The sequence below is a fragment of the Lynx canadensis genome, chromosome A1 (assembly GCF_007474595.2).
Source record: "Lynx canadensis isolate LIC74 chromosome A1, mLynCan4.pri.v2, whole genome shotgun sequence".
Classification (NCBI taxonomy): Eukaryota; Metazoa; Chordata; class Mammalia; order Carnivora; family Felidae; genus Lynx; species Lynx canadensis.
The window spans coordinates 108,409,288-108,436,250 of record NC_044303.2 but is presented as its reverse complement, the minus strand read 5'-3'; the positions used below and the strand labels follow the sequence as shown (position 1 = coordinate 108,436,250).

Below are 26,963 nucleotides of genomic sequence, written 5' to 3'. Positions count from 1 at the left end.
GAATTACTTGTGGAACTCCAAAGCTTTTTTTTTTTTTTTAAGTTAACTGTAAATTTAAATTTACAATCACATAAAATGGAAATCTTTGAGAAAACATTGAGAAAGTTGATTCTAAGCCGATAATGTTAAATTTGGTATTCCTTAATATGAAAAACTGAAGATATAGTAAAGTATTAGCATATTTATAAAAGTTTTTAAAGTATGATTCTCTAGACCAGGGTTCAGCAGACCTTTCTATAAAAGTCAAAATAGTAAATAATGTCAGCAGGCTATCAGTTTGCTCCAGACCATACAGAAACATCTGTTGGCCAGATTTGACCCTGGAGCCTTTATTTGGGCCACCCCTGCTATAAATACTAGAATTCATTTAATAGTTGTTAGTTAGTCGGGGCAGTTACTCTTTACTTGGCATTGTAGTAGGCTGATCTCAGAATTAAATTGGAAAACCAAACATGGTTCCTGTAGTTGAGAATTCTTTATTCTGTATCCATGTAGAGAATGTAGCATTATATTGACCAAGAATGAAAATGTATACTTAATTGTATTCGTTTCAAACCTCATTTTTCATTTTCACTTAAAATCAATTCAAGAAAAATTCTTAGGTAACCTTGCTAAGTATTTGAGTTTCTTCCATGTATGTTTCTAGCTAAATACTAACATTAATGGGAATAGAGATTAAGTGATGATTAATTACAGTGTCTTTTTTTCTTTCAAAAGATTATTTTGGTATTGAACATTGATGATCCATGTTCTGTAGTCTCTTGTAGGCAGTAGTACTTGGATTGGACAGGAGGTTTTTTCAGGAAGCCAGTAAATCACTTTTAATTGTGTATCCTTAACTTTTTTTTTTTTTAAAAAGGTGGACACTGTCAAAGCCATCTCTAGTCAAGAGTTTAGCTGTGTCATCTTCTATGAGTAATGAAGAGATTTCTCATGAACATATCATTTTAGAAGCAGCCGATAGTGGTCGTGGAAGCTGGACTTCCTGTTCAAGCAGCTCCCATGACAACTTCCAAAGCCTTCCAAACCCAAAAGGCTGGGATTTTTTGAACTCTTACCGACAGACCCATTTGGATGGCCCCATTGTTGAAGTTGAACCCCCTGACTGTGAGCCCTATTCCTGTCCTAAAGGCTGCTCCCGAACTTGTGGTCAGTGTAAAGGAAGCCTAGAGACTAATCAGATGAGACAGAGTTGGGCCTCCTCCAGTTCTCTGTCTGACACATATGAACCAAACTATGGGACAGTTAAAAGGAGAGTGTTGGAGAGCACCCCACTTGAGTCCTCTGAAGGCTTGGACCCCAAGGATGGCACTGACCCAGTTTATAAAACTGTTACTTCAAGTACAGAAAAGGGCTTGATTGGTAAGTTGTGTGTCCTTTGTCATATCTGTGGCATTGAGAGATTAAGTGGCAAAAAATCGCATTGGGATATGTTGGCCCAGAATTTTACGCTTGGCAAATATTCCATCTCTCTCTCCGACCTCTCTTCCTGCCCTCTACAAACAAGTTATTTTCAGAAAGTTCATGCTTTCTTAAGGGTTTGGGGGCATGTGCTCAAGCCTATTAAAATGAAAAGAGTGTTATGAAGGTGCTTAATTAAGGCGACAGTTTTGTTTTGTTTTTCAGGTCTCTTTGGTTTCATTAAGGAAAGATTTTATTGTTATGCAGTAGTAATGAAGGGATTGTTCTCTCTCCACCTCATAGTTTGGGCCACAAATGTTTTCTACAAATGGTAGAAACTTTGGTACTATTTTTAGATAGCACAAGTGAGGGTAATTGTGTTTAGAAAGTCCAAATTTTCACCATACCCTTCTAGCACACAGCGTGGGTGCCCCAACTCCTGTTGTGGGCTCCATTCTGAGCACACGCAGCTCTCTTGGTGTATGTATCCTTTTAGTATTTTGCCCTCAAATATATTTTTTTCATTTATTCCTTGAATTATGTAAATATTAGGATATAGTAGCCCCTGCTTTTCTATTTATATGGAATGACTATATTATGAATCAACTCTGTAACATATTCCTGAAGTCAATTTAAATTTCTAAGAATGTGAAAGATGTGCTGATTTTTATAGCACATTTGTAGTACATTTTTTTTACTTGTCAAATTGCATTATGGATTGGGATTTTTAGCTCATTCATTTTTTTCCAAGGATTTTTTGTTAAATCTTTCTAGGTAACCACTATATGGATATATAAGCATGTGTTTGCAAGGATATACAATTAATCTCTTGTCCTTTTAGGCAACTAGATTTTTAAGAATCTTTTATTTCATTTCCAGATGACTCTGGGCAAATTCCTTAAATTCTTCATTCTTGTCTTACTGGTCTTGACAACTTGTGCTCTGCCCTGTCCCTGCCACATCCTCTCAGCTAGGAATGGAAATCCTTTAGGACCTTGATACTATATGCAGATTTTGCTGGTACATTGGTAGAAATTTCAGTATGGGAGAACTTGATCCTCTAAAAGGAGACTTAATATTAGAATTATTAATGGTCCTTTTTAATTTATTCTGCTTATATGTAGGTAATGCTTGTGTTTAAAAGTTACTTACGTCATCAGGATATTCAGATCCACCTGTCCCTTAGATCCTACGAATTGCTCTTAATTTCATGGAACTTCCTTTTTTCTTTAACCCATTTCTGATGCTTTTTGAAACTTTGCCTTACTCCCGCAAACTTAGGGAAAAGGATTTTAGGTCACAATTTTTCTAAAGTCACAGTTATTTTTTCAAAAATGTTTTAACAATTATTCATTTTTGAGAGATGGAGAGAGGCAGAGCATGACTGGGGGAGGGGCGGAGAGAGAGAGAGACACAGAGGGAGACACAGAATCTCAAGCAGGTTCCAGGCTCTGAACTGTCAGCACAGAGCCCCATGCAGGGGCTTGTGAACTCATCAACCATGAGATCATGACCTGAGCTGAAGTTGGACACTTAACTGACTGAGCCACCCAGGCACCCCAATCACAGTTATTTTTAATGTCCACTAAAAACCACGGAAACTTAGGATGAATTGCCTAAAATGATAGCTGTTTTTTTCTTTTTCACTTAGTCACAGATCAGAAGTTGGAAGGAAGGTTCTTGAAGGAATTAGGACCTCTATTTCCCAGAACATTAATGTTGTTCATATGCCAGGACTGATAGTCCACCTGGGAGGCCATGAAACAGTGGTTTGTGTCTCAGAGACAGGGTATAAGAGACCTGAAATAGAGGGCCCAGACGTCCTTCCTGTGAAAATCCTCTCAGTCAGCAGAGCATAGATGTTCAGGGTAAACTGTTCAATGTTTCTGACTCCATCGTCCTCAGACCTGGAGTCGTCGAGGAGCCAGGCAGACATCTCTGTGGTGCAAGGGCCCCCCTGCAGAGGGGGGCCCGTCATGGCATCATTGTTTTCAGTTCTCTGTCACTCTGTTTATTTATGTTTATAAGACCTCATGTGATTTATGTGTTTGAAAAAACAGGTTTAATACTAAGGTTTAAAATAGTATGTTTTTATAATCTGTTATTGTATTCAAATATATTTATTTAGTTTGGTTTTGGTTTCTGTTTTGTCAGTGTAATAAGTTTCAGTATGGTTTTTTTCATTTCTTACATTTTTCATTAACATTTCCATTGCTTATTTTTCATGCCAGTGTACTGTGTCACCTCACCCAAGAAGGAGGATAGGTATAGGGAGCCACCTCCCACTCCTCCAGGATACATGGGCATTTCTTTAGCGGACCTAAAGGAAGGACCCCACCTACACCTAAGACCTCCAGATTATAGTGTGGCAGTGCAGAGGTCAAAGATGATGCATAACAGCCTCTCTAGACTTCCACCAGCTTCTCTCGGTAGCAGCCCCGTGGCCTGTGTTCCATCGAAGATTGTAACTCAGCCTCAGAGGCATATTTTGCAACCATCCCATCCTAAACTAGCAGATGTGACTGACGCAGATAGCGAAACAGATGGTATGTTGACAAACTACCTTAATGGGTCTTAAATGAATTGCTGAATACATTAATTGGTCTTTACTATGTTATTTTACATAATCATTAAGGTTACATGTAAAATGCCTTACAAATCTCTGGTAAAAAAAGAAATTCCTAAATACAGGGGTGTATTTTTTTTTTAATGGAGAGATCAAGCTGCTTGTTTCTTTGCGCCCTGTACCTTTCTTCTGGCTCAAATAGGGTATTCTCATATTTGACAAATAGCAGCTCAATCTCAGAGGATAATTTCAAGAGGAGGCACTTGACATTAGTGGAGTTGTGTCTCCCATAAAAGCATGAAAACTTCAAAGTGCAAATATCAAAGTGCTGAGTTGCCTGAATTCATGCCGTTGATGTCGTTTCTCTTATGAGCAAAACTCTTGACTGACTGCAGCTGGGGCGATATTTCAAAAATGGTTCGCTTTATTAAAAATAAGTAAAATTGTATCCTTTTAAACAGTAGAGTAATGAAGTGATGAAAAAGCAGTTAGGAAATTGTAGTTTTTCAGCCTTCAAGTGTGATCAACACTCATAAATGTCATTATAATAAAATCAGGGCCCTGATGGGATATTTGAGAGGATTTCTCGTTGAAATTGACTAATTGTCTAAACAGGTAACTACATTGTAAGTTGATTTTCATTAATATGCCTCATCTACCACTTTCCTCTGTTTTTACTGTTGGCAGAAAATGAACAGGTCTCAGCAGTCTAGACTTTGGAGCACCCGTTTGAAGTTTACTGAAAATCGTCGGGGAAGGAGTGGGTAGAACCACGTCATGATTCTGCAGGCCATTGCCAACAAAAAGCTTGCTGCTGCTGCTAATCCAGAGGTTTCATTCCCCGTACCCTGAGCAATGAAATAGCCCTGAGTTATGCTTCCTTTTATTTAATCCTTGTAGATGCATAGTTTCTTCAGCTATGGATATTGTGCCTGGAAACCAGTCTTCACTTCACACACCAGACCTGCCTTGGGACCACAGTTACTAGAACAGATTCAAACTCAGAGTCCTCCCTGTGTATATCAGATTTTTCTTGAAGAAGTTATTTTTAAGAGAGTAGTGGTAGTATTTCCAAGCCATAGCTTGGGTTAATGGACAAATTGAAAATGTCTGCCAATACCAAGGATACTCTTGTGTATTTGAAAAGTAACTTATTATTTCAAGTTTTGTGGTTTTCTTTGTATTGGGGAGCTACCATTAGTGGATGTTTATGTTTTAGGCCATAAAACTGTCTCTGGTCTGAACAAACTGAAGTCATCTTTACAGGATGATATGCTTAATGTATACAGAGATGAACTTGATCTGTTGCACCAGTGCAAGGTAGGGTCTCCGTTTGAGTGGGGAAGGAAGCCGTATTTGGTTGAGGTGTTAGGAGGGAAGATACTGCCATCTGCTGATTTGGAAGGCCAAATGAAGCTGCCACAGGGTTTCTTATTAGTCCTTTGGGAAAGGGAGGCTATAATTAGGTCGGTAGCCACCCTCATCTCTAAAGAATGAAGTTTTCCTTAAACATGTATACCAACCCTTTTTGAAGTGAATGTCGTGCTGCATCTACCTAAAAGTATAAATCCAGTAAGTAGGAATGGGTTCTAGAGAGTTCTGCAGAAACCCAAAACAAAAATTTTTAAATGCTCAAATAATGGAGTTCTTTTTTTAAGAAGGAAGTGCAATCATTGGTGTGTAATCATGGAGATGAATTAAGCTTTATGTAATGTTCTGCAACATCCCCTCCACTCAATCTCACAGCATGAGGCTGTGTTCATAAACCTTGCGGCCCCCAGCTGCCTGCAACACAGCTCATTAGTGTACCAAGGTATTAATTGGTTGAAAATTTTAGGGGGGACAGAGGAGCTAGAATTATGGGAATGATTCTCTCTTGGCTCTCAGTTTAAGCCCTTGAGAGGAAAGAGATCTATGTTTTAACAGTCTGTTGGGCATGGCGCTCCTTAACTGTTTAGTTAAAATTTCTGTGACTGTTTACTGGGCGACCTAGACCTTACACATTTTTACAAATTAAATACGGTGTTTTCTATATCTTAAGTTTAAATTTAATCATGTTTTAAAAATGTAAATGCAGGTGAGAGCTTAATTAACTTCTATGACTACCAAAAAAAGAAAAAAAAAAAAAAAAGCCAAAGCCATTCATGTGCACTACCCAGATCAACTTGGAGCCAAAATGGGTTTACTTCTGAGTACTAATTGTCTATATGTGAATTTACAGGATTTAGCTGGTTTGTGATTTCCTTTTCAAGACTGTTTCCTCTTTTTTTCCTAGCTGTCTCTTCTCTCTCTCCTTCCCTGCACCCCCCCCACCCCAACCCTTGGTTTTTGTTGTTGTTGTTGTTAAGTAGGCTTCATGCCGTATGTGGAATTTGAACTGTTGACCCTGAGGTTAAGAGTCACATGCTCTACTGACTGAGCCAGTTGGGCACCTCTCCCACCCCAGTCCCCTTCGTTTTAAAATCATGAATCATTTCCAAGTGGTAAGTGGCAGTGGTCTATCTTTTCTGCCAAAATGATTGTCTCTTCATTTTAGGAAAAATAGCCTATCTGAAAACTTCCTTTGGGCCAAAAACAAAAAAACAAAACAAAAAAATGTCAATCTGAAACTTAAAGCCTTAAAAACCTGCCCACCACCCCACCCCACCAGGTATGTCAGAATGAGGCTAATTGGCTCTCTAGCTTTCTTGGTCTGTTGAAATGGAAAATGGCCTGGATCAAAAATCCTGGTTTAAAAGTCACACTGTAGTGATTTAACCTATAAATACTGGTCCTTTGATTACAAAAAATGTTCCTTCACTGATTTACGCAGTATTGTTTTCATGTCCAGAGCCAAACAAAGAAAATGAAAGATACTTTTGTTAGTCATTTTTTTTGTCAAGTTTGAGTATTTATTCTATTTTATATCCATTTCCCCAGAAAAAAAAATGTGCTGTTTGTAAAATATCTGTTCATTTGCAGGTGTTTGAAATCATATGGGAGCCTTACCTGTCTTTGTCCTTAATGGTGTCAATAATATCTTGCACAGAGAGTCAGAGGCTGTGCTTTGGGACTGCACCTTGTAGCTGACTTTGTCTGTCTGGCTCCAGCTGTGAGTGTTTGAGTCAGCCAATCACAGTGATCAGGAAGTAAAGCCAAATGCTTTGTATGTGGTATGTGTGTATCTCCTAAGAACTCATGGAGTTTGGATTTTTACATTTTAATTTTAATTTAGGGAACACTTCTGCCTTCTCTTAGTTTGTTACATGACTAGAACAAGAGAAGCCTTAACCTGTATTTCCTCCAGTTCTCAATCCCCATTTGTTTTTGTTTTTATTTTAAAATTTTAATGAGACTAGTGCCCTCATCCCACCTCAACTCTAAATCTGTCGGGACTTAATGAAGTAGTAAATCCTCAGTGCAAAGTTTCTACCAAATAAGTTTCAACAAAACAGTTTCTTCATAATGAAAGATTTGGACAATGAATAAATCCAGTATATACTTCCATAAAAGTTTATCTTAAGTTGTAGATTCTTATTTCCTCCAAATGATTACTATGAATCTGATCTTTGGGGAGAAAAAGACTTAACTGTTTTTTCATGAGGGTGATAAGTCACACTGTCGTCATCTGTATAACCTCCTTGAGAATCTCCCAGGCCGGGAAATGAGGCAGTAATCATGAGGATTCCCAAGAACAAACCTAATTTTTATAAAGTGTTTTCTTCTCTATAAGAAGAAGGAGAGAAAGAGTTTCTTTGTATATTTAAAACAATTACTGTTATTCTGATACATTTTAAGTTTCTAAAAAATGTGATATTAAAGTAGATGTATCCCGTTAGCAGTACCTTAAAGGCCAGAAAAAAGGGATAAATCTTCAAAAAAGTGTCACAGTACATTTTCAAATTTAAACTTGAACTCCAGTTCATCTTCAGCTTTTGTTGTGCTTTTTTAAGGCTTCTTTATTTTTGATACACAGAATGCAGTTGTACTTGACCTTTTGAAATAGAAACATGTGAGCTTATCAGAAAAAGACAAAACAAAACTGCACAGTTGTAATCGAATGCAATTATACTGCACAATTCAGTGATTGTAAAGTATCCTGTAATGAGCAATGTTTGTCTCCTATTTTTTGATACCTCTTAAACTTATGTCTTTTAGAAAGACAGTGCCTCTGTATGCTTTTTGTATTTTTACTGAGTGTAAATATTTGTTATATTTTTGGTTAAGAGAATGTAAAAGTACTGTTTATTATTATCATATCTACTAATACATTGGTGGAATCAATAAAGAATCTACATTAACCTTCTCTGCACGTTATTACAAATGAATGGACACAGATAACTCAAGAGGGCCAGTCTGGGACCGGCATTGGTGTCACATCTCCAGATACTGGAATGATCCAATTACTGTTGACTTTGTAGTGTCTTATAAAATGCCCACCTGTTGTTTGGTTCTTACAAAGTGTGTTTGATTACATATCAAGCAATAATGGTTACTCCCATTAGGGCTTGTTTTTCTCTTATGACAGGAAAGTCTGTGGGCAGACTGTCCAGGGCTAATCAAGTGACTGCACACTGCTGTCAAGGACTCGCGGCTTTTGTCAGGACATTGATACCTCTTGACATCACCTCTGTTTTGTAGGAAGGGCTTAAGGGAAAAGGTGCAAATTTTATTAGCAAAATAGCAGCTTTTCCAGAAGCTCCACTAGGTATTTCTGCTTTTATCTCACTAGGCAGAAATGTGTCACATTATCGGTGGCTGCAAGGAAACTTGAGAAGTGAACTTTTTTTTTAAAGTATATTTATTTTTGAGAGAGAGGTGGTGGGGCTGGGGGGTGGAGATGGGGGGGAGAGAGAGAGAATACCAAGCAGGCCCTGTGCTGTCAGCTTGGAGCCCGACACAGGATTCGATCCCACCAGCCACTGTGAGAGCATGACCTGAGTCGAGATCAAGAGTTGGACACTCAACTGACTGAGCCAGCCAGGCACCCTGGGACGTGAACTTTTTAGTTGAGCAATCCATGGTTCCAAATACAAGTGGGATTCCTTTCAATGAAGGAGGAAAGAATGCATGTTGAGTTGGCAGCTGGCTTGGCCCAGCACAGCATGCCTATTGCCCACTCCTCTATTGGCAATAAATGCAGCAGCTTCTTTTACGGGATCAGATCCTAGGACCTTGGCAGAGAAGGAGGAAATTATGTTTTAGCATTCCTTTCTAAAATTTTCCCAATCTTTAGTCTGTACCCAAAGAATACTGTTTCTGTGAAAGGTAGGGCTTCTTCGTCCTCCCAGCACACACACCAGGTTTTCCCAGGCTGATCCTTCCCCTAACCATTTGTGCAGTATCACTAGTTCATTCCTGTACTTAGAAAATACTAAACATGGGTGTAATAGGTTGAGTAATGGTTACCCAAAAATATCAAGCCCTAATTTCTAGAACTTGTAGATGTTACTGCATTTAAGAACAGGCTCTTTGTAGATATAATTAAGCATTCTGAGATGAGATTACTTTGGATTATCTGGATGAGTCCTATAGGCCAACACAAGTGTCTTTGTAAGAGAGAGACAAACTAAGAAGATAAAAATAGACCTAGTGGAGAAGGCAGTGTGAAGACAGCAGATGTGGCCAGGAGTGGAAGGATGCCAACAGCTTCCAGGAACTAGAAGAGAGGAGATTGTTCCTTAACGCCTCTGGAGGACACCTTGCTTTGGACTTCTGGCCTTGTTTTAAGACACCCAATTTTTGGTCCTTTGTCACTGTAACCCGAGGAAACAAATACACACTACGTTATTTGATATTGGGGACCCAGAATCTACAACCTCTCTGCCATCCTCCAGAAGCACCTGATGAACAAAGACCAGGGGTACTGGCCACCCCAGAAGCACTGTCTATAGCCACCTGATCAGTCTGTTGTTTTTGCAACTGTTTACACAAGGGACATTCCTATCATCCTTGCCAAACTTAATATTTCTCATTTTTCTCATTTCAGACATTGTGATAGTGTGTACTGGTATCTTACTGTGGTTTTAATTTTCACAATGACTAACAATGCTAAGCATCTTTTCAAATATTTATCGGCCTTTTGGATATTCTCTTTTGTTAAATGTTTTTTTAAGATCTTTTTTTAAATTTTTTTGCTAGAATATTGAACTACAGTAGTTTTATAATGACCTGTATCTAGCAATCTTAATTCATTTATTCTAGGTTTGTGTTTCTTTTGGATTTTTCTAGATACTCCCTATCATGTGCTCATAATGACTTTTATTTATTTCCAGTCATTTTGCCTTTCATTTCTCACCTGATTGCACTGGTCACGGTGCTGGTACAGTGTTGAAGTGGTCAGGGTGAAATTCCTTTCTTTGCTCCTGATCTCAAGGGTAAATTTTGTGATTCGCTATTGATCGGAATGACTGCTCTGGGGTTTTAATAAGTATTCTTTAGGGTGAATTTAGGGTGTTTCCTTTTATTTATAACTTGGTAAGTGGGTTTGTGGTGTACTGAATTTTGGCACATGACTTTTCTTGAATCTCTTGAGATGATCGAATTATTTTTCTTGTATCTCTTAGTGTGGTTGGTTAGTTCATAGATTTCCTAGTGTAACCCCTCCCTCTTCCACACCTGCTCCCCCACTCCACCATCGGCTTTGCTAGAACAAACCCCATTTGGTTATGATATCTTCTTTTTATAGATATATAAACAAGATATATAGATATATCTTGTATTTCTTGATTGATTTTGCAGTATTTTACTTAGAATATTACATCTATGTTCAAGAGAGAGATGGTCTCTAACATCCCTGTCTTATAATACCCTTGTTAGGTTTTGGTATTAAGGTTAAACTGGACTCGTGGAAAGAGCTGGAAGTTACTCTTTGTCTGTTTTTGAAGCTTATGGAAGATTGAACTCTAGCTACTTGCATCTTCCCGGACTCTCACCTGTCTCGTCAGCTCTGGAACACTGATGAGCTCCGCCTCAGTTTCTCCTCCCTTACATTACAGCCTGGAAGTTTTCTTCAGGTAGTAAACTGGGGCAGAGGTAAGGCTCAGCTCTTGTTTTTGTGCTCTCGAGGATTACTGTTCTTCACTGCCCGATGTCCAGTGTCTTGAGTGGCATTGTTTTACATGTTTTCTCTAGTGTGTTAGTTACTTGAGTCATGAGGGTAAAGTGGTACTTACTCCATCTTGACTGGAAGTGGAAGTCCATATAGAAAAATTGAATATAACTGTCAGTAAATAACAGTAACAAGCAAGCACACACACCCTATCCCCCCCCCCCCCAAAAAAAAGCATTTAGGATACAGAGGGCAGGAACAACACAATTAACAAACTTAATCTAATGGACTATATAGAACACTTAATCAGCAACAGCAAAGCCTATGTTCTTTCCAGGTGAACACAGAGTACTGATCAAAGTTGGCTCTCTGGTAAGCCATAAAGTAAGTAAAAAATTGCGAAAAGTTGGACTCCTGTAGAAAAGGCTCTCTGTACAAAATTAAACTAGTAACACAAACTAAAAATTAGAAGTTAAGAAATGTTTCCCCCAATAACCTGGTGGAAAGTAGAAAAAAAATTTTAATTAAAATGGAAATATGAATATCAAACCTTTTGGTTGAGGTTAAAGCCATACTTAAAGGGGAAGTTTGTAGCCTTAAAATGTATATGTAAGAAAGGCTAAAAATGAATTAAACATCCTTCTCAAGAAACCAGAATAATAACAGCAAATTAAATTCTAATAAATTCAAGAAAATAATAACAGAAATTAATGAAATATATAACATGACCAACAGAAGATTAACAAAGCACTAAATTCTTTAAAAATTTTAGACTAATAAAATTGCTAATCTCTTAGGGGGAATGACCAAGAAAAGAGAAAAATGGCAAAACTGTTATTAGGAATGAAAAGGAATCATTATGATTAACGTCATTAAAGACGAGACGTTTAAAGTAACCAAAATATAGATGAGATAAATTCACAGAAAAAACCAAATCTGTAACAAGGAAAATTTAGTAATCCTGTGGCTGTTAAAGGCGTTGAATCTGTCATTTTAAAAGCCTTTCCACAAAGAAAACTCAAGACCTGGATGACTTTATCAAAAAATTGCACCAATGCTTACAGAAGAAACAATGCTTGTCTTAACAAAATGTCAGCAATAGGAAGGATTTCTTAAATAAGGTCCTCCTAAGACAACTCTAAAGGAAATGATTGATGTATTTGACTGTCTTAAAGACAGGTTTATCTTAAGATACCATTTAAAACCACAAAAGGGGGGCGCCTGGGTGGCTCAGTCAGTTGAGCGTCTGACTTCAGCTCAGGTCATGATCTCACGGTCTGTGAGTTCAAGCCCCACGTTGGGCTCTGTGCTGACAGCTCAGAGCCTGGAGCCTGTCTCAGATTCTGTGTCTCCCTCTCTCTGCCCTTCCCCGCTCATGCGCTCTCTCTGCCTCTCAAAAATGAATAAACGTTAAAAAATTATTTTAAAAAAAGATAAAAACACAAAAGGCCATAATAGAGTTGGACAATGTACTTTCATTCATATACCCCTTCAAGGGACGGGTATCCAGAATATATGAAGTACATCTGTATATCAAAAGAAAAACCCTCAATAGAAAACAGGGCAAGACTCTACTACAAAGCTGTCATCATCAAGACAGCATGGTATTGGCACAAAAACAGACACACAGACCAATGGAATAGAATAGAAACCCCAGAACTAGACCCACAAACGTATGGCCAACTCATCTTTGACAAAGCAGGAAAGAACATCCAATGGAAAAAAGACAGCCTCTTTAACAAATGGTGCTGGGAGAACTGGACAGCAACATGCAGAAGGTTGAAACTAGACCACTTTCTCACACCATTTACAAAAATAAACTCAAAATGGATAAAGGACCTAAATGTGAGACAGGAAACCATCAGAACCTTAGAGGAGAAAGCAGGAAAAGACCTCTCTGACCTCAGCCGTAGCAATCTCTTACTCGACACATCCCCAAAGGCAAGGGAATTAAAAGCAAAAGTGAATTACTGGGACCTTATGAAGATAAAAAGCTTCTGCACAGCAAAGGAAACAACCAACAAAACTAAAAGGCAACCAACGGAATGGGAAAAGATATTTGCAAATGACATATCGGACAAAGGGCTAGTATCTAAAATCTATAAAGAGCTCACCAAACTCCACACACGAAAAACAAATAACCCAGTGAAGAAATGGGCAGAAAACATGAATAGACACTTCTCTAAAGAAGACATCCAGATGGCCAACAGGCACATGAAAAGATGTTCAGCGTCGCTCCTTATCAGGGAAATACAAATCAAAACCACACTCAGGTATCACCTCACGCCAGTCAGAGTGGCCAAAATGAACAAATCAGGAGACTATAGATGCTGGAGAGGATGTGGAGAAACGGGAACCCTCTTGCACTGTTGGTGGGAATGCAAATTGGTGCAGCCGCTCTGGAAAGCAGTGTGGAGGTTCCTCAGAAAATTAAAAATAGACCTACCCTATGACCCAGCAATAGCACTGCTAGGAATCTACCCAAGGGATACAGGAGTACTGATGCATAGGGGCACTTGTACCCCAATGTTCATAGCAGCACTCTCAACAATAGCCAAATTATGGAAAGAGCCTAAATGTCCATCAACTGATGAATGGATAAAGAAATTGTGGTTTATATACACAATGGAATACTACGTGGCAATGAGAAAAAATGAAATATGGCCTTTTGTAGCAACGTGGATGGAACTGGAGAGTGTGATGCTAAGTGAAATAAGCCATACAGAGAAAGACAGATACCATATGGTTTCACTCTTATGTGGATCCTGAGAAACTTAACAGGAACCCATGGGGGAGGGGAAGGGAAAAAAAAAAAAAAAAAAAAAAAGGACGTTAGAGTGGGAGAGAGCCAAAGCATAAGAGACTGTTAAAAACTGAGAACAAACTGAGGGTTGATGGGGGGTGGGAGGGAGGGGCGGGTGGGTGATGGGTATTGAGGAGGGCACCTTTTGGGATGAGCACTGGGTGTTGTATGGAAACCAATTTGTCAATAAACTTCATATAAAAAAAAAAAAAAAAAAAAAAAAAAAAAAAAAAAAAAAAAAAAAAAAAAAAAGAAAACAGGGCAAGACTTAAACTAAATTAGAGGGGAAAATTTCCATTAAACATGGAAAGTTGCTTAATCCCGTTTTGAAAAACTACATCGGTTTGGAGTTCGTGTGGAACTTTAGCTCTGCTCTGCTCTATTTTGACTGTAGCAGCAGCTAATCAGGGGCCAGAACCTTTTATACTTTGTAAAAATGTGGCCTGAAAGGGGAAGTTGTGGTAAAATACATTGGAGCCACCAGATGGCGCCACACTAAAGCGTGTTTCTCGCAGTCTTTGTCTTCAGAAACGTAAGAGCGAGGTAATTTCTTAGCCGTCTTTCCCGGTATGCCTGCAGTCCACAGTGAAATATTTTGAGCTCTCCTTCACAGGAGTGATGAAACTGAAACATTTCCAACTAGAAAAGAGAATTTTAGACATTCTCTTTGGATAAACTCTGGACAGTGTGGATGCAGTGATTTCCTAACATATCATTTGTACATTTGTACATAGGATTTGGTGTTTTCCAGGGCACCTAAGGGAAATCTTCCAGATTTCCACATATGACCCAACTCTGATGACCCAATTCTGAGCAGGAAGGAAAATCAGGTAACACATAAGAACAAGTCAGATTGCTAGCAGTCTACACTGAACCACTGCCTATTCCATAGACTCCTGGCAGCTGTCTGTTCAGACCATTTGGTATTTTTCGCATTTTTAATGTTGGCCATTTTGGTAGATATGTAACGGTATTTTATTATGGTTTTAGTTTTTGTTTCCCTGGTTATAGGGAATTGAGCTCCTTTTCATAATTTGTAGGCCATTTGATTTTCACTTTTATGAAGTACATTTTTTAGTCTATTTCATTTTTATCTACCTGTAGATGTTTTTTATGTATTTTGGATATGACTCCTTTATCAGTTACATCCATGACTAATAACTTTTCCCACTCTATGGCATGCTCTGTCATAATGAAAAAGAAAAGTTCTTAATTTTAAACTGGAGAAACTGCATTACTCTTTTCCTTTATGGTTAATGCTTTTTCTGGTGTGATCTAAGAAGTCTTTCTCTGCTCCAAATTCATTAACATATTTGTGCCAATATTTTTCAAATACTTCAGTGTCTTACCTTTTAAATTTGGATCTACAGTTTATCTGGAATAGAATTTGTGCCCAATGTAAGGTAGAGGTCAGGTTCCATTCTCTCCCCTATGGATTGTTCCTATACTGTTTGTTGAAAAGATAAATCCTTTGTTACATTGATTACAGTGCTATGAGCCAGCTGTCTGTATATGTTTGAGTTATTCAGGGGTCTGTATTCTGTTTTATCAGCGTATTCTTCCCTAATACCACATTGTCTTCATTGCTCTAGCAGTAAACTATATACTGATACCTGGTAGTGAAAGTTTGCTGACCCTGGTGTTTTCCCAGAATATTAGCTGTTCTTTATCATTTGCATTTCCAAATAAATCTAATGGCCAGCTTATCAACTTACACACACACACACAATTGCAATTTTGAGGAGGGTTTTTTTTTGAAATAATATAACAATTTGAAGGAAATTAACATATTCATAAAATTTAGTCTTCTGATCTGTGAAGCCAGTATATTTCTGCATTTATTTAGATTTTCTCTTGACTCTCACTGTTTTATTGTTTTGGTTTAAGGTCTTTAATATTTTTCATATAAGATGTATTTTTTTTTTAATTTTTTTTTTTCAACGTTTATTTATTTTTGGGACAGAGAGAGACAGAGCATGAACGGGGGAGGGGCAGAGAGAGAGGGAGACACAGAATTGGAAACAGGCTCCAGGCTCTGAGCCATCAGCCCAGAGCCTGACGCGGGGCTCGAACTCCCGGACCGCGAGATCGTGACCTGGCTGAAGTCGGACACTCAACCGACTGCGCCACCCAGGCGCCCCTAAGATGTATTTTTTAAGTGATGTGATTTAGGGCTCCCCACCCCCCCTGCTTTACTGAGGTATGCTTGACAGATAAAAATTGTATATATTTGAGGTATATGTCTTAGTTAGTTTGGGCTAATGTAACAAAACAGTTCTGAAAGCTGGGAAGTCCAAGATCAAGGTGCCAGCAGGCTCACTCTTCTTTGAGGGTCGCTCTCCTGGTTCATGGATGGTGCCTTCTTGCTTTGTCTTCACAGAGAAGGGGCTTCTATTATAAGGGTACTAATCCCAATCATGAGGGTTTCACCCACTTGACCTAATCACCTGCTACAGGCCTCACTTCCTAATACCCTCACCTTTAGCGATTAGGATTTCAGCATGTGAATGGGGGTGGGGGCATAAGCATTCACTGGATGGCAGCATACAACTGTACAACATGATGGTCTAATGTATGTGTATGTTGTGAAATGGTTACCACAGTTAAGCTAATTACCGTATTCACTACTTCACATACTCATAATCTGTGTGTGTTGAGAACACTTAAAATCACCTCCCATAGCAAATTTCATCTATGCAGTACAGTATTGACTCTAGTCCCTATGCCATATAGTAGCACTCCAGAACTTACTCATCCTGCATAAATGAATCTTCGTACCTTTTGACCAACATCTTCCCGTTCCCACACCCCTCAACTCCTGGCACCCCCCATATTCCACACGTAAGTGAGATCGTGCATTCTTTGTTTTTCTGTGCCTGGCTTATTTCACTTAGCATAATGTCCTCCAGGTTCATCCATGTTTCCCACAAAAGGCTAGATGTTTTTTTTTTCTTTTTAAAGGCTGAATAATATTCCTTTGCACATACCACATTTTGCTTCCCCATTCATCAACAGATTGTTTCCAAATCTTGGCAGTTGTGAATAACACTGCAGGGAACATGGAGTTCCTGCTATGTATTCAGCCATCAGTCAGGAAGAAGGTGGAACCCTCAGTTCTCCAGGGAATGAATTCTCCCAAAATCTGGACCAGCTAGGAAGTGGCTTTTTTACTAGGTCAGCCTCCAGATTTGAGCACAGCACAGCTAGCAGCTTGATTACAGCCGTGGGAGACCCTGAGCAGATGACCCAGCCAACCTCGGCCCAAACTCCTGACCCACTGAAATTGTGCTATTTTGAGCTGCTGAGTTCGTGATAATTTACAGCAACAGATAACTAATATTATTACTTATTCGCTGTATATTCTCTCTGCCTTAGTTAGTTCTCTTATCCACAAACAGGTTACCAGCAATAACCTGTCTCGTATTTATTGTTGCTCTGCAGATGAAATGAGTTCACACATGTGTAATCCTTTGTCAGTGCCTGGCCACCTCGCACGTGCCTGTGCTGCCTCTCTGTCTGCCTGCCTGCCTCTTAACCCTCATCACACTTGGGTAGTTTTCTACCTTAATTCTTCCATTTCATCTCCTTTTCTAGAATTTCATTTCTTGACCCAACTTGGCTGGCCAACACTCCTTTATGTAGTGGTCACTTATCTGACAAAAGCACCTTTTGGAAATATAATCAAGATGCTCCCCAAACTAAAATTGGTTCCAAGTAGAAAATGCACTAAGACTATACTCTTAACATGTTGATGAGACTCAGCACTTCACTGTTTCTAAGTTAAAACACACTGGGAGTCAGAAATTTAATAAGTGAGTGGAGAACTAGAAAGAACCATACTCCTAGCACTAAGAATGTGATGAAGGCACCCTGAGATGGAAGGAGCCTAAAAACTCGGACAAGGCACAGAGGAGCTCTAAGGTAGAGGCAGGCTGTACCCTGGGGTTCTCTGAAGGTATCACTGAACAAATATAACGTCATGTAGGGTAAGACACTCCTCTTAATACTTTCACACTTTTAAAGACATATATTAGAAATATCTAATAGTTTAAAAGATTTTTAAAAATTTATTAAATATTCCTTGTTCAACAATAAAAATAATTTTAAAATGTGTAAAGGACCTAAAGAAACTTCTCTAAAAAAGATACACAAATGGTCAATAAGCACATGAAAAGATGCTCAACATCACTTAATTATGAGGGAAATGGAAATCATAATCACATTAAGATGGGTACTATAAAAAATAAAATCCCAAGTGTTGGTGGAGAGGTGGAAAAATTAGAACCCTATGCCCTGGAGGTTCCTCCAAAAAATTAATAGTACCATATGATCCAGCAATCCTATTTCTGGGTATATATCCCAAGGAATTGAGAACAGTCTCAGAGAGGTACTTGCACACCCATGCATGATTCACTATAGCCAAAAGGTGGAAGAAACACAAGTGTTCATCGATGGATGCATCAAAAAATAAATTGTGGTATGAACATAAAATGGAATACTGTTCAGCTTTTAAAAGGAAGGAAATTCAGACAGCTGCTATAGCATGAATGAACTTTAAGAAAAGACATTACGCTAAGGGAATTAAGCCAGCAAACAAAAAGATAAACAGTGAATGATTTTGATTGTGTGGGGTACCTAATAGAGTCAAATTCACAGGCACAGAAAGTAGAATAGCAATTGCCAGGGGCTAGGCAGGAGGGAAAAATTGAGTTATGGTTCAATGGGTATAGAATTCCCATTTGGCAAGATGAAAAATTTCTGGAGATGGATTGTATGACGTTGCAAATGTATATAACATTCCTGAAATGTACAGTTCAAAATGGTTAGGTTTGTGTATTTTACCACAATTTTTTTTAATTGCCAAAAAAAAAATCCAACCCAAGAAAAATGAACAAATGAAGTATTTGTGGTAGGCTGAGGGAATCGGTAGGCAGTGATGAGTTTCAAGTCCTTTGAGACCAGAAGCATGTTTAGGGCAACTGCACACACCTAAAAAACCCAAACTCCAAATGATCACTCCCCTGCATCTCATCCATAAAATCCCCTAGGACACCAAATATCAAGTAGCTAGTCAGCACTGATATTGCACCTAGGGCAAAAATTCACAGGGAAACTTGAACTTGGGTTTTAAGTCAAGCACTTCATTTCGCTAAAACCCTCTAGGGCTTTGTCATACTAAGGAGCAAAGAAAGAAGCTTTAAAAGTAGCAATTTTTTTGTCATTGCCAAGGTCGGACTTTAAATCTTAATTGAACTCGTGACTTCCTTTGAGAGGCACAATAATAGACGAGATAGCCAAAGAGCTCTTTCTGTTCCAGGAGGCACGTGGAAGGGACAGGTATTGGGTTGTGGTCTAGAGATTTGCCAGCGACCAAGATGCTCAGGATGGCGAGAGTTCCGGAATCCTTTGTGGCCTGCTTAGAGCAGCACATCAGGCCTCCGTTCTGGCTTCTGATGGCCCCAAAGCCAGCAAATCCACTGCAGCCTGGATCTTGGGGTGGGTTCTACCGCTAAGTCATTGGCATTCTTGGTTTCTTTTCACTATTTTTTATCTTCCAATTAAAAAAATGTTTTGCACTAGTTACTCCTGAGCCTTGTCCTGTCTCCACCTTCTGGTTTAAAGACTACTGGGGCCTGGAATGTTACTGCATCGGGGCTCCTGATGAGCATGGGTTTGAGGCTTCAGAGTCAGGTGCCCCCCCACCTCCACTCAGGTGACAGGGAAGGAGAGTTAGAAGTGTAGCAGAGGGGCTACTGTCTTTGCTGTGAAAGCCTGTTCTCTTAGAGATCATGACTGGCAGGCAGCCGACCTATGTGGACTTAACCCCAGTTCTGCCTTCTCCTTCCTTGCTTCCCTGCCTTCCCTCGTTTTAGAACATGTCCCCAAATCCCTTTTTTAAGGCAACCATTCCGTCTCCAAGGCATGGTGTTCTGGTGGGATTTCAAGTGACAGTAACCTCCCCCCCACCTCCCGCCCCGTGTGCACACACACACACGTATTGTGTGCATGACTGCAGGTGGGCCTGTGTGAGGCCTTCCTACATTCCTTAGCATATAGGTGGAGGTCAATTCCTGTGAGCTCCCATGACACTCTTTCTCAACTACAAGACTACTACACTCAATAATTAGCTGTTTGACCTTGAGCAAGTTATGTACCCTCTCCAACCATTGGTTCCATCATCGGTGCAATGGGGGGTAAAAGTTCCCTAATAGGATGGTTGTGAGAATGAGCACAGCCCACGCATGCCTAGCGCAAGGCTGGCCTTTACTAAGCACGTCTTCATCCCCTCCATGCAGTGGCCCAACCCTCAAATAGCCCCACAGCCTAGCACATCCACTTAGCTTTGCTTTCCCTCCCCTGTTAGGCCAGGTCTGTAAAGCGCATTTGGCAATCTGGAACTAATAAAAGTCTAATGAATAAACCAATCATTGAACCTGTACTGGAAATTTATCTTCTGCATTTATTTCTTAAGGTTGGAAAGAAAGCAGCACTCTTAATTAATTTTGTACTATCTCTTTCAATAGGAGCGTATGCTGGTGATTTTATCAGTCCCGAAATCCTTGTTTTTAGGAAATAGAGGGTCTGAGGAACTTGCTCATGAACAGCCTTGAACTAGATTGAAACACCTGCTGATTCTCTGGTTTTCTGTTCAGATTTGAGAGCTGCAAGTGGCTGGCGACAAAGGAGAGAGAAACCTCCAGTGACTTCACAAGCTACTGGGCAGAGAAAGGAGGGTGCCAATGTCATGGAAGGCAAAGAACAGCCTGTTTTCTGAAATCCAGGTCAAGAAGATCATTGAGAGGTTTGTTTAATTCAAGGGAGCACGTTGTGCTCGCCACTCACTGATTTCCTGGAATAACTGGCTGGGCTGCACTGGGTTTCCCCTTACTCTCTGCCCATCACGCCAGGAAAGCCCCTCGGCCACCTCACGGTTTGGCATGTGGTGTTCTTCACGTGGGATGCTCTCATGAGATTGTCTGACCCTGTGCGTGATGTCTGAGGCTTCATTTGAAAGCATCAAGTGGTTTTTCATAGCCTTCCATGATTTGTTTCCCCCAAGGCCCCTGCTCCACACTGGCCCAGTGAGGACGCTCTGTGGGAGCACTATATACTATCTGTCCAGTGAGTCGAGTGGAGACCTTGTAATGGTTTGACAGTCTGTACAGAACTCGTGCTACCTGAGGAAAGAACACAGCTTAGTCCTGAGGTATCGGGCAGTTGCTCAACAGCCTGAGCTTCTGACATGGCCTCTTTCGGGGTCTCTGGTGCTGGCAAAAGGCACGTGCCCATGTGCCTTTTAATGAGATCTCAGTCCTGAAGGCATTTCTCCTGGCGTGCAGGGGTAGGCGGAGGTTGACTCTATTCAAGTTCATCCCCAGGATGCATTCAGCAGGAATAGAGAGGAGGGTGTCCAGTGATGAAGTCGCTCATCGGCATTTCTCAGCTGGAGGTCCACATCTGCTCTGAGGCGTTTCTCCCTATGCACTTGATCATGCTCTGAATAGCCCACGTTGTTTCCCGTCTCTTCATTTGTTCACTCTGCGGTTGTCTGTGAGTCAGTTCACCTGACCTGTTCTTTGGCTTTTTGTTTATTTGAATCTGACTACCGTAGATAACTTATATTTTATAAACTTCTATTAACTTATATAAAAACACAATGTTTGTCTTTTTGTGCTTGCTGTGTGTCACCTAGTGCGGTGTCTGTCTTCAAGGTTCATTCATCCATGTTGTATGGTGGCAGAATTTCCTTTCTCGTCAAGGCTGAAGAGTATTCCTCTGTGTGTGTGCATTATTTTTCCATTCAGCGCTTGCTGGTCACTTGGGTTGCTTCTAACCCTTGGCTATTGTGGATAATGCTGCTGTGAGCATAGGTGTGCAGGTACCTCTGGGACTGTGCTTTCACTTCTTTGGCATATACCCCCAGGAAAGGGATTGCTGGATCATATGGTAGCAGCATTTTTCATTTTTGAGAAAACTCTGTACTGTTCTCCCATGGCAACTGCACTGTTTTACATTCCCACCAGCAATGGTACACGGTCCCAATTCCTACACATCTTTACTGACACTTGTTATTTTCTGGGTTTGTTAGTTTTTTATTTTTTTAATTGTAGCTATCCTAATGGGTGTGAGGTGGTATCTCACTGTGGTTTTGATTTGCATTTCCTTCACAGTTAGTGATGTTCAGCATCTTTTTTGTGTTTATTAGCCATTTGTACATTTTCTTTGGAGAAATGTCTATTCAAGTCCTGTGCCCATTTTTTAACGGTGGTGGTCATTGTTGTTGAGTTGGAGGAGTTCTCTTTTGTTTTTAATGTTTATTTATTTTGAGAGAGAAAATGTGCAAGCATGAGTGGGTGAAGGGTAGAGAGAGGAAGAGAGAGACTCCCAAGCAGGCTCAGTGTTGTCAGCACACAGCTGGACACAAGGCACAATTCCATGAACCGTGAGATTGTGACCTGAGCCGTAATCAAGAGTCGGACGCTCAACTGACTGAAACACCCCAGGCACCCTTGGAGGAATTCTTTATATATTCTGGATATATGATTGCAAATATATATCCTCCCATTCCACAGGTTATGTTTTCATTCTGTTGTGGTTTTTTGATGCAGTTGTTAATTTTGATACAGTCCAGTTCACTTTTTTTTTTTTTTTTTTTACTTTTGTTGCCTTTGCTTTTAGTGTCATATCCAAGAAATTATTGCTAAATCCTCTTGTGAAGCTTCCCCTCAAAGCCTTTTCAAAAGTTTTGTGATATTAGGTCTTAACATTGGCATCTTCAATCCATTTTAATTTTGATATTTTGTGTAAGGTGAAGATCTACTATGGTCTCAATGTTTGTGCCTCCTTCCAACTGATATGTTGAAATGCTCTTTATGATGGTATTAGTAGGTGGATCCTTTGGGAAGGGTCTGCCCTCACGAATACAACTGGTGCTCTTGGAACAGAGAGATCCCTTGTGCCCTTCTACCACGTGAGGACACAGCAACACAGGCACTGGCTGTGAAGTGAGAAGAGGGCTGTCATCAGAAAGCAACCATGCTGGCACTTTAACCTTGGGTTTCTCAGCCTCCAGAATGTGAGAAACAAATTTCTCTTGTTTATAAGCCACTCGGTCTGTGGCATTTTGTTATAGTAGCCCAAGCACACTATGACAAAGTTTAACTTTATTCTTTTGCATGTTTATATCCCATTTCCCAGCAGCATTTGTTGAAAAGACTGGCCTTAACCTTTGAGTGGTCTTGGCATCGTTGTTGAAAATCCCTTGTAGAGTAGGTGGAACATACACAGGAGAAATTATTTCTGGGCTCTATGGATATCCAATGTTCCACTGGATTCTATGGCTGTATGTGCTAATCCCACATGGGATTTAATTACTGTAATATGTTTTGAAATGAGACCTCCAGTTTGTTGTTTTCCAAGATTGTTTGGTTCTTCAGAGTCCGTTGAAATTCTATATCCATGTTAGGATGGGTATTTTTGCTTATGCAAAAAATGTCATTGGGATTTTGATAGTGCATTAAATCTGTAGATTCCCTTATAGAGTATTGACATCTTAACAGTATTAAGTCTTACTATCCACGAAAACAGGATAACTTTCCCTCTTTGTGTCTTTAATTTCTTTTACTAATGTTTTGTAGTTTTCAGTGCACAGTCTTTTACTGCCTTGGTTAAATTTATTCCTAAGTATTGTAATTTTTTTTTTTTTGAGGCCAGTATAAATGGAATTGTTTTCTTTCTTTTTTTTTCTTTTTATTTTTTTTTAACATTTTACTTATTTTTGAGAGACAGAGACAGAGTGTAAGCAGGGAAGGGGCAGAGTGAGACAGACAGAATCTCAAACAGGCTCCAGGCTCTGAGGTGTCAGCACAGAGCCCAACGTGGGGCTTGAACCCACAAACCGTGAGATCATGAGCTGAGCCAAACTTGGATGCTTAACTGAGCCACCCAGGTGCCTCTAGAATTGTTTTCTTAATTTCCTTTTTGGACTGTTAGTATATAGAAACATAACCGATTTTTGTGTGTTGATTTAGAATGTGCAGTTTTATGGAGTTTACTGTTGTAACTGTCCTTTGAGAGATCTTTAGACTTTCTATATACAGATCATGCTGTCTTTGAAGAGCAGTAATTTTACTTCTTCCTTTTTAGTATGGATGCCTTCATTTCCTTTTCTTGCCCAACTGCTGTGGCTAGACTTCTGGTAATTTGTCCAGTAGAAGGGTGAAAGCAGGCAACTAAGTCTTGTTCTTGATCTTAAACGAAAAGCTTTCAGTCTTTTGACCATTGAGTATGATGTTAGCTGTGGGCTTTCCATATACAGCCTTCATTTTGTTCAAATATTTTCTTTCTATTACTAGAGTCTGTTGAGTGTTTTTTCTGAGATTGTATTGAATTTTTTCAGATGATTTTTTTCTCTATCAATTGTGATGATCATACCAGTTTTCTGCTCATGTGGTGTCTTACATTGACTGATTTTCTTATGTTGAACCATTCTTGCATTCTTTTTATTATTATTATTATTTTTTTAAATGTTTTTTTTTTTTTATTTAGTTTTGAGACAGAGACAGAGCATGAGCAGGGGAGGGGCAGAGAGAGAGGGAGACACAGAATCCAAAGCAGGGTCCAGGCTCTGAGGTGTCAGCACAGAGCCTGATGCGGGGCTCGAACTCATGGACTATGAGATCATGACTTGAGCTGAAGTTGGACGCTTAACCGGCTGAGCCACCCCGGTGCCCCATCTTGCATTCTAGGAATAAATCCCACGTGGTCATCTGCATAATCCTTTAAGGTGCTAATGAATTCTAGCTAGCATTTTGTTGAGAATTTTTGCATCGCTTTCCTCTTGCTGCCTTTAAGATTGTCTTTCTTTGACTCTTGATAGTTTGATTATACAGTTTACCCTTGAGCAACCTGGGGGCTAAGGGTGCTAACCACCACCCTCCTGTCATGTACTCAAAAATCCAGTTAAAATTTTTGACTCCCCAAAACTACTAAGAAAATAAATTTTGATTGGCTTCTGTTGACCAGAAGTCTTACCAACAACATAGTTAATACATATTTTGTATGTTACATATATTCTATACTGTATTCAAAATGTGAAACTAGAAAAAAGAAAATGCTATTAAAATAATCAGGAAGAGAAAATATATTTGTCCGTGTTCACTTAGCTCACTGAGCATATGTAAGACCCCTGTTTTAAAATCTGTGCCAAGTCAGAGAGCTGCATTTTTTTAAAGACTGGTTTCTAGAGATGTATTTTGTTCCTTTGAATGAGCCGTGTTTTGTTATTTCTTTCTACGTCTTATGATCTTTTGTTGAGATCGGGGCATTTGAAAAAGGAGCCCCCTCTTCCACTCTCCACACACCGGGTTCATGCAGGGGAAGACCTTCGCTCATCAGCCCAACTGAAGGCCTGATGGTCTTCTCCTCTTTCCTGGGAATGTATCTTCCCTGGGACGGCGTGTGTGCTTTTGTCCTAGTTCTCCACATAGCAACTGCTCTGACATGTTTCGCTTCCGTAAGAATCTCATTCGTGCTCCTTCTCAGGAGACTTGAGTTTGTGTTCCCCTGCCTGTTATCTCTAGTCCCCAGCCATCCACAGGTCTTGAGTCCACATGCACCCATGTCTGTTGTCAGCATCCTCCAATCTACCTTCCACATTATGCCACCATTTCCATCAATGTTGAGTCCGGCAAGACAAACCAGTCCCTCACGTAGCCCCCAGACAAGCCGGAAAGTTAGAAGCAAGTTTCATTCTTTTCCTGGAGTCCTGAGGGAGAAATCCAGAATTAAGTGGTTTTCTCACAATTGAGGCATACTGCACAAGAGCAAGGGTGTGGCACAGGCCAACAAAAGGCCTCAAAATTTCTGACCATTCTGAGCATAGCCTTTTTTTTTTTTTTTTAATATTTACTTTTGAAAGAGAGAGAGCGAGCGAGCGAGAGCATGAACAGGGGAGGGGCTGAGAGAGAGGGAGACAGAATCTGAAGCAGGCTCCAGGCTCTGAGCTGTCAGCACAGAGCCCGATGCGGGGCTTGAACTCACGAACTGTGAGATCATGACCTGAGCCAAAGTTGGACGCTTAACCGACTGAGCCACCCAGGTGCCCCGAGCATGGCCTTTTCTGTTAGGCATTCACTTAGTTGATGCAGGTGAACTGGTTTCTAGCATTTTCACAAAACTATTTTGATTCATATATTGTGTATTTGATGTTTCTGTGCGGGAAACAAGAGCCTAGAGCATCCTAGCCTGCCATCTTGCTGAAAACACCTCCCTGATAATTATTTAAAAGGTATTGTTACTTTGTTTTATGTTACTGTTATGAAATTAACAGTATAAAGAAAATGAAATCCAAACAGGAAAACCGGAACTACATGAAAAATAAAAGTCTCCATGCCTGCTTCTAACTCCATTCCTACTTACACACATTGCATTTTGCATTATTCTGAAGGTTACCTCTTTAATAAGAAATTTCATTTCTTGACTCAACTTTCAATCCTGTAAAGGAGGAGGCTTGCAAGACTTCCTCCCTCATTCCATTTATGGTTTTAGTTTACATTTAAGTTTCTCAGTTGTTAGGTTTTTGTTAAGTAAGCTCTGCACCCAACATGGGGCTCAAACTCATGACCCCAAGATCAAGAATCGCATGCTCTACTGACAGAGCCAACTAGACACCCCTAATTTGTTAGTATTATAATTTTTTTCAAGCTCTACTGAGATATAGTTGACATGTAACGTTGTTTATAACTGTAAAAGATAAACAGACCTAGAGGTAGTACTTCTCCCAGGATTTGCATAAAGAGATTAGCACTTACACTCTCCTCCACGACTTTCCCTTGCATTGAATTTTGCCATTTTCTAAAATGTATGGGGCGTTCTGTGAGAATAATTCTTTTATGCTATGCTTTTAAAAGATGATTATCTATGGACTCTTAAAGAGAGGCAATTAGTTGTCATATAACTCTTATTTGCAGGGCTGACCCTGTCCTAGGTTCTTAAATTACGTACATTGTTCCCTCAAAATCATGTCCTAGCTTTGGACAAGTGTGTGGTTTATACCAGCATATCAAGAACTGTCCTTTCTGCTCACTGACAGTAGAACATGTTATGTCACCCTGTTACTACAGTCCTCTCCACTTCTTATCACAGTCTCAGCCTGGTGGCAT

At 39.8% G+C, this 26,963-nt stretch overlaps 1 protein-coding gene across 4 annotated transcripts in view; it reads left to right on the top strand.

The window, feature by feature from the left end:
• The window catches only part of RAPGEF6 (Rap guanine nucleotide exchange factor 6), a 191,207-nt gene extending 182,955 nt beyond the window's left edge, over positions 1–8,252 (top strand). For 3 of the 4 annotated variants that reach the window (XM_030317510.2, XM_030317504.2, XM_030317520.1), the window contains 3 exons: positions 860–1,362; positions 3,633–3,947; positions 4,655–8,252. In XM_030317510.2, the coding sequence (XP_030173370.1) occupies positions 860–1,362; positions 3,633–3,947; positions 4,655–4,680 (844 nt within the window). In that variant the 3' untranslated portion in view covers positions 4,681–8,252. The remainder of the gene's footprint in view (positions 1–859; positions 1,363–3,632; positions 3,948–4,654) is intronic. The other variant, XM_030317528.2, reaches the window with a different exon arrangement.
• Positions 8,253–26,963: the final 18,711 nt, after the last annotated feature.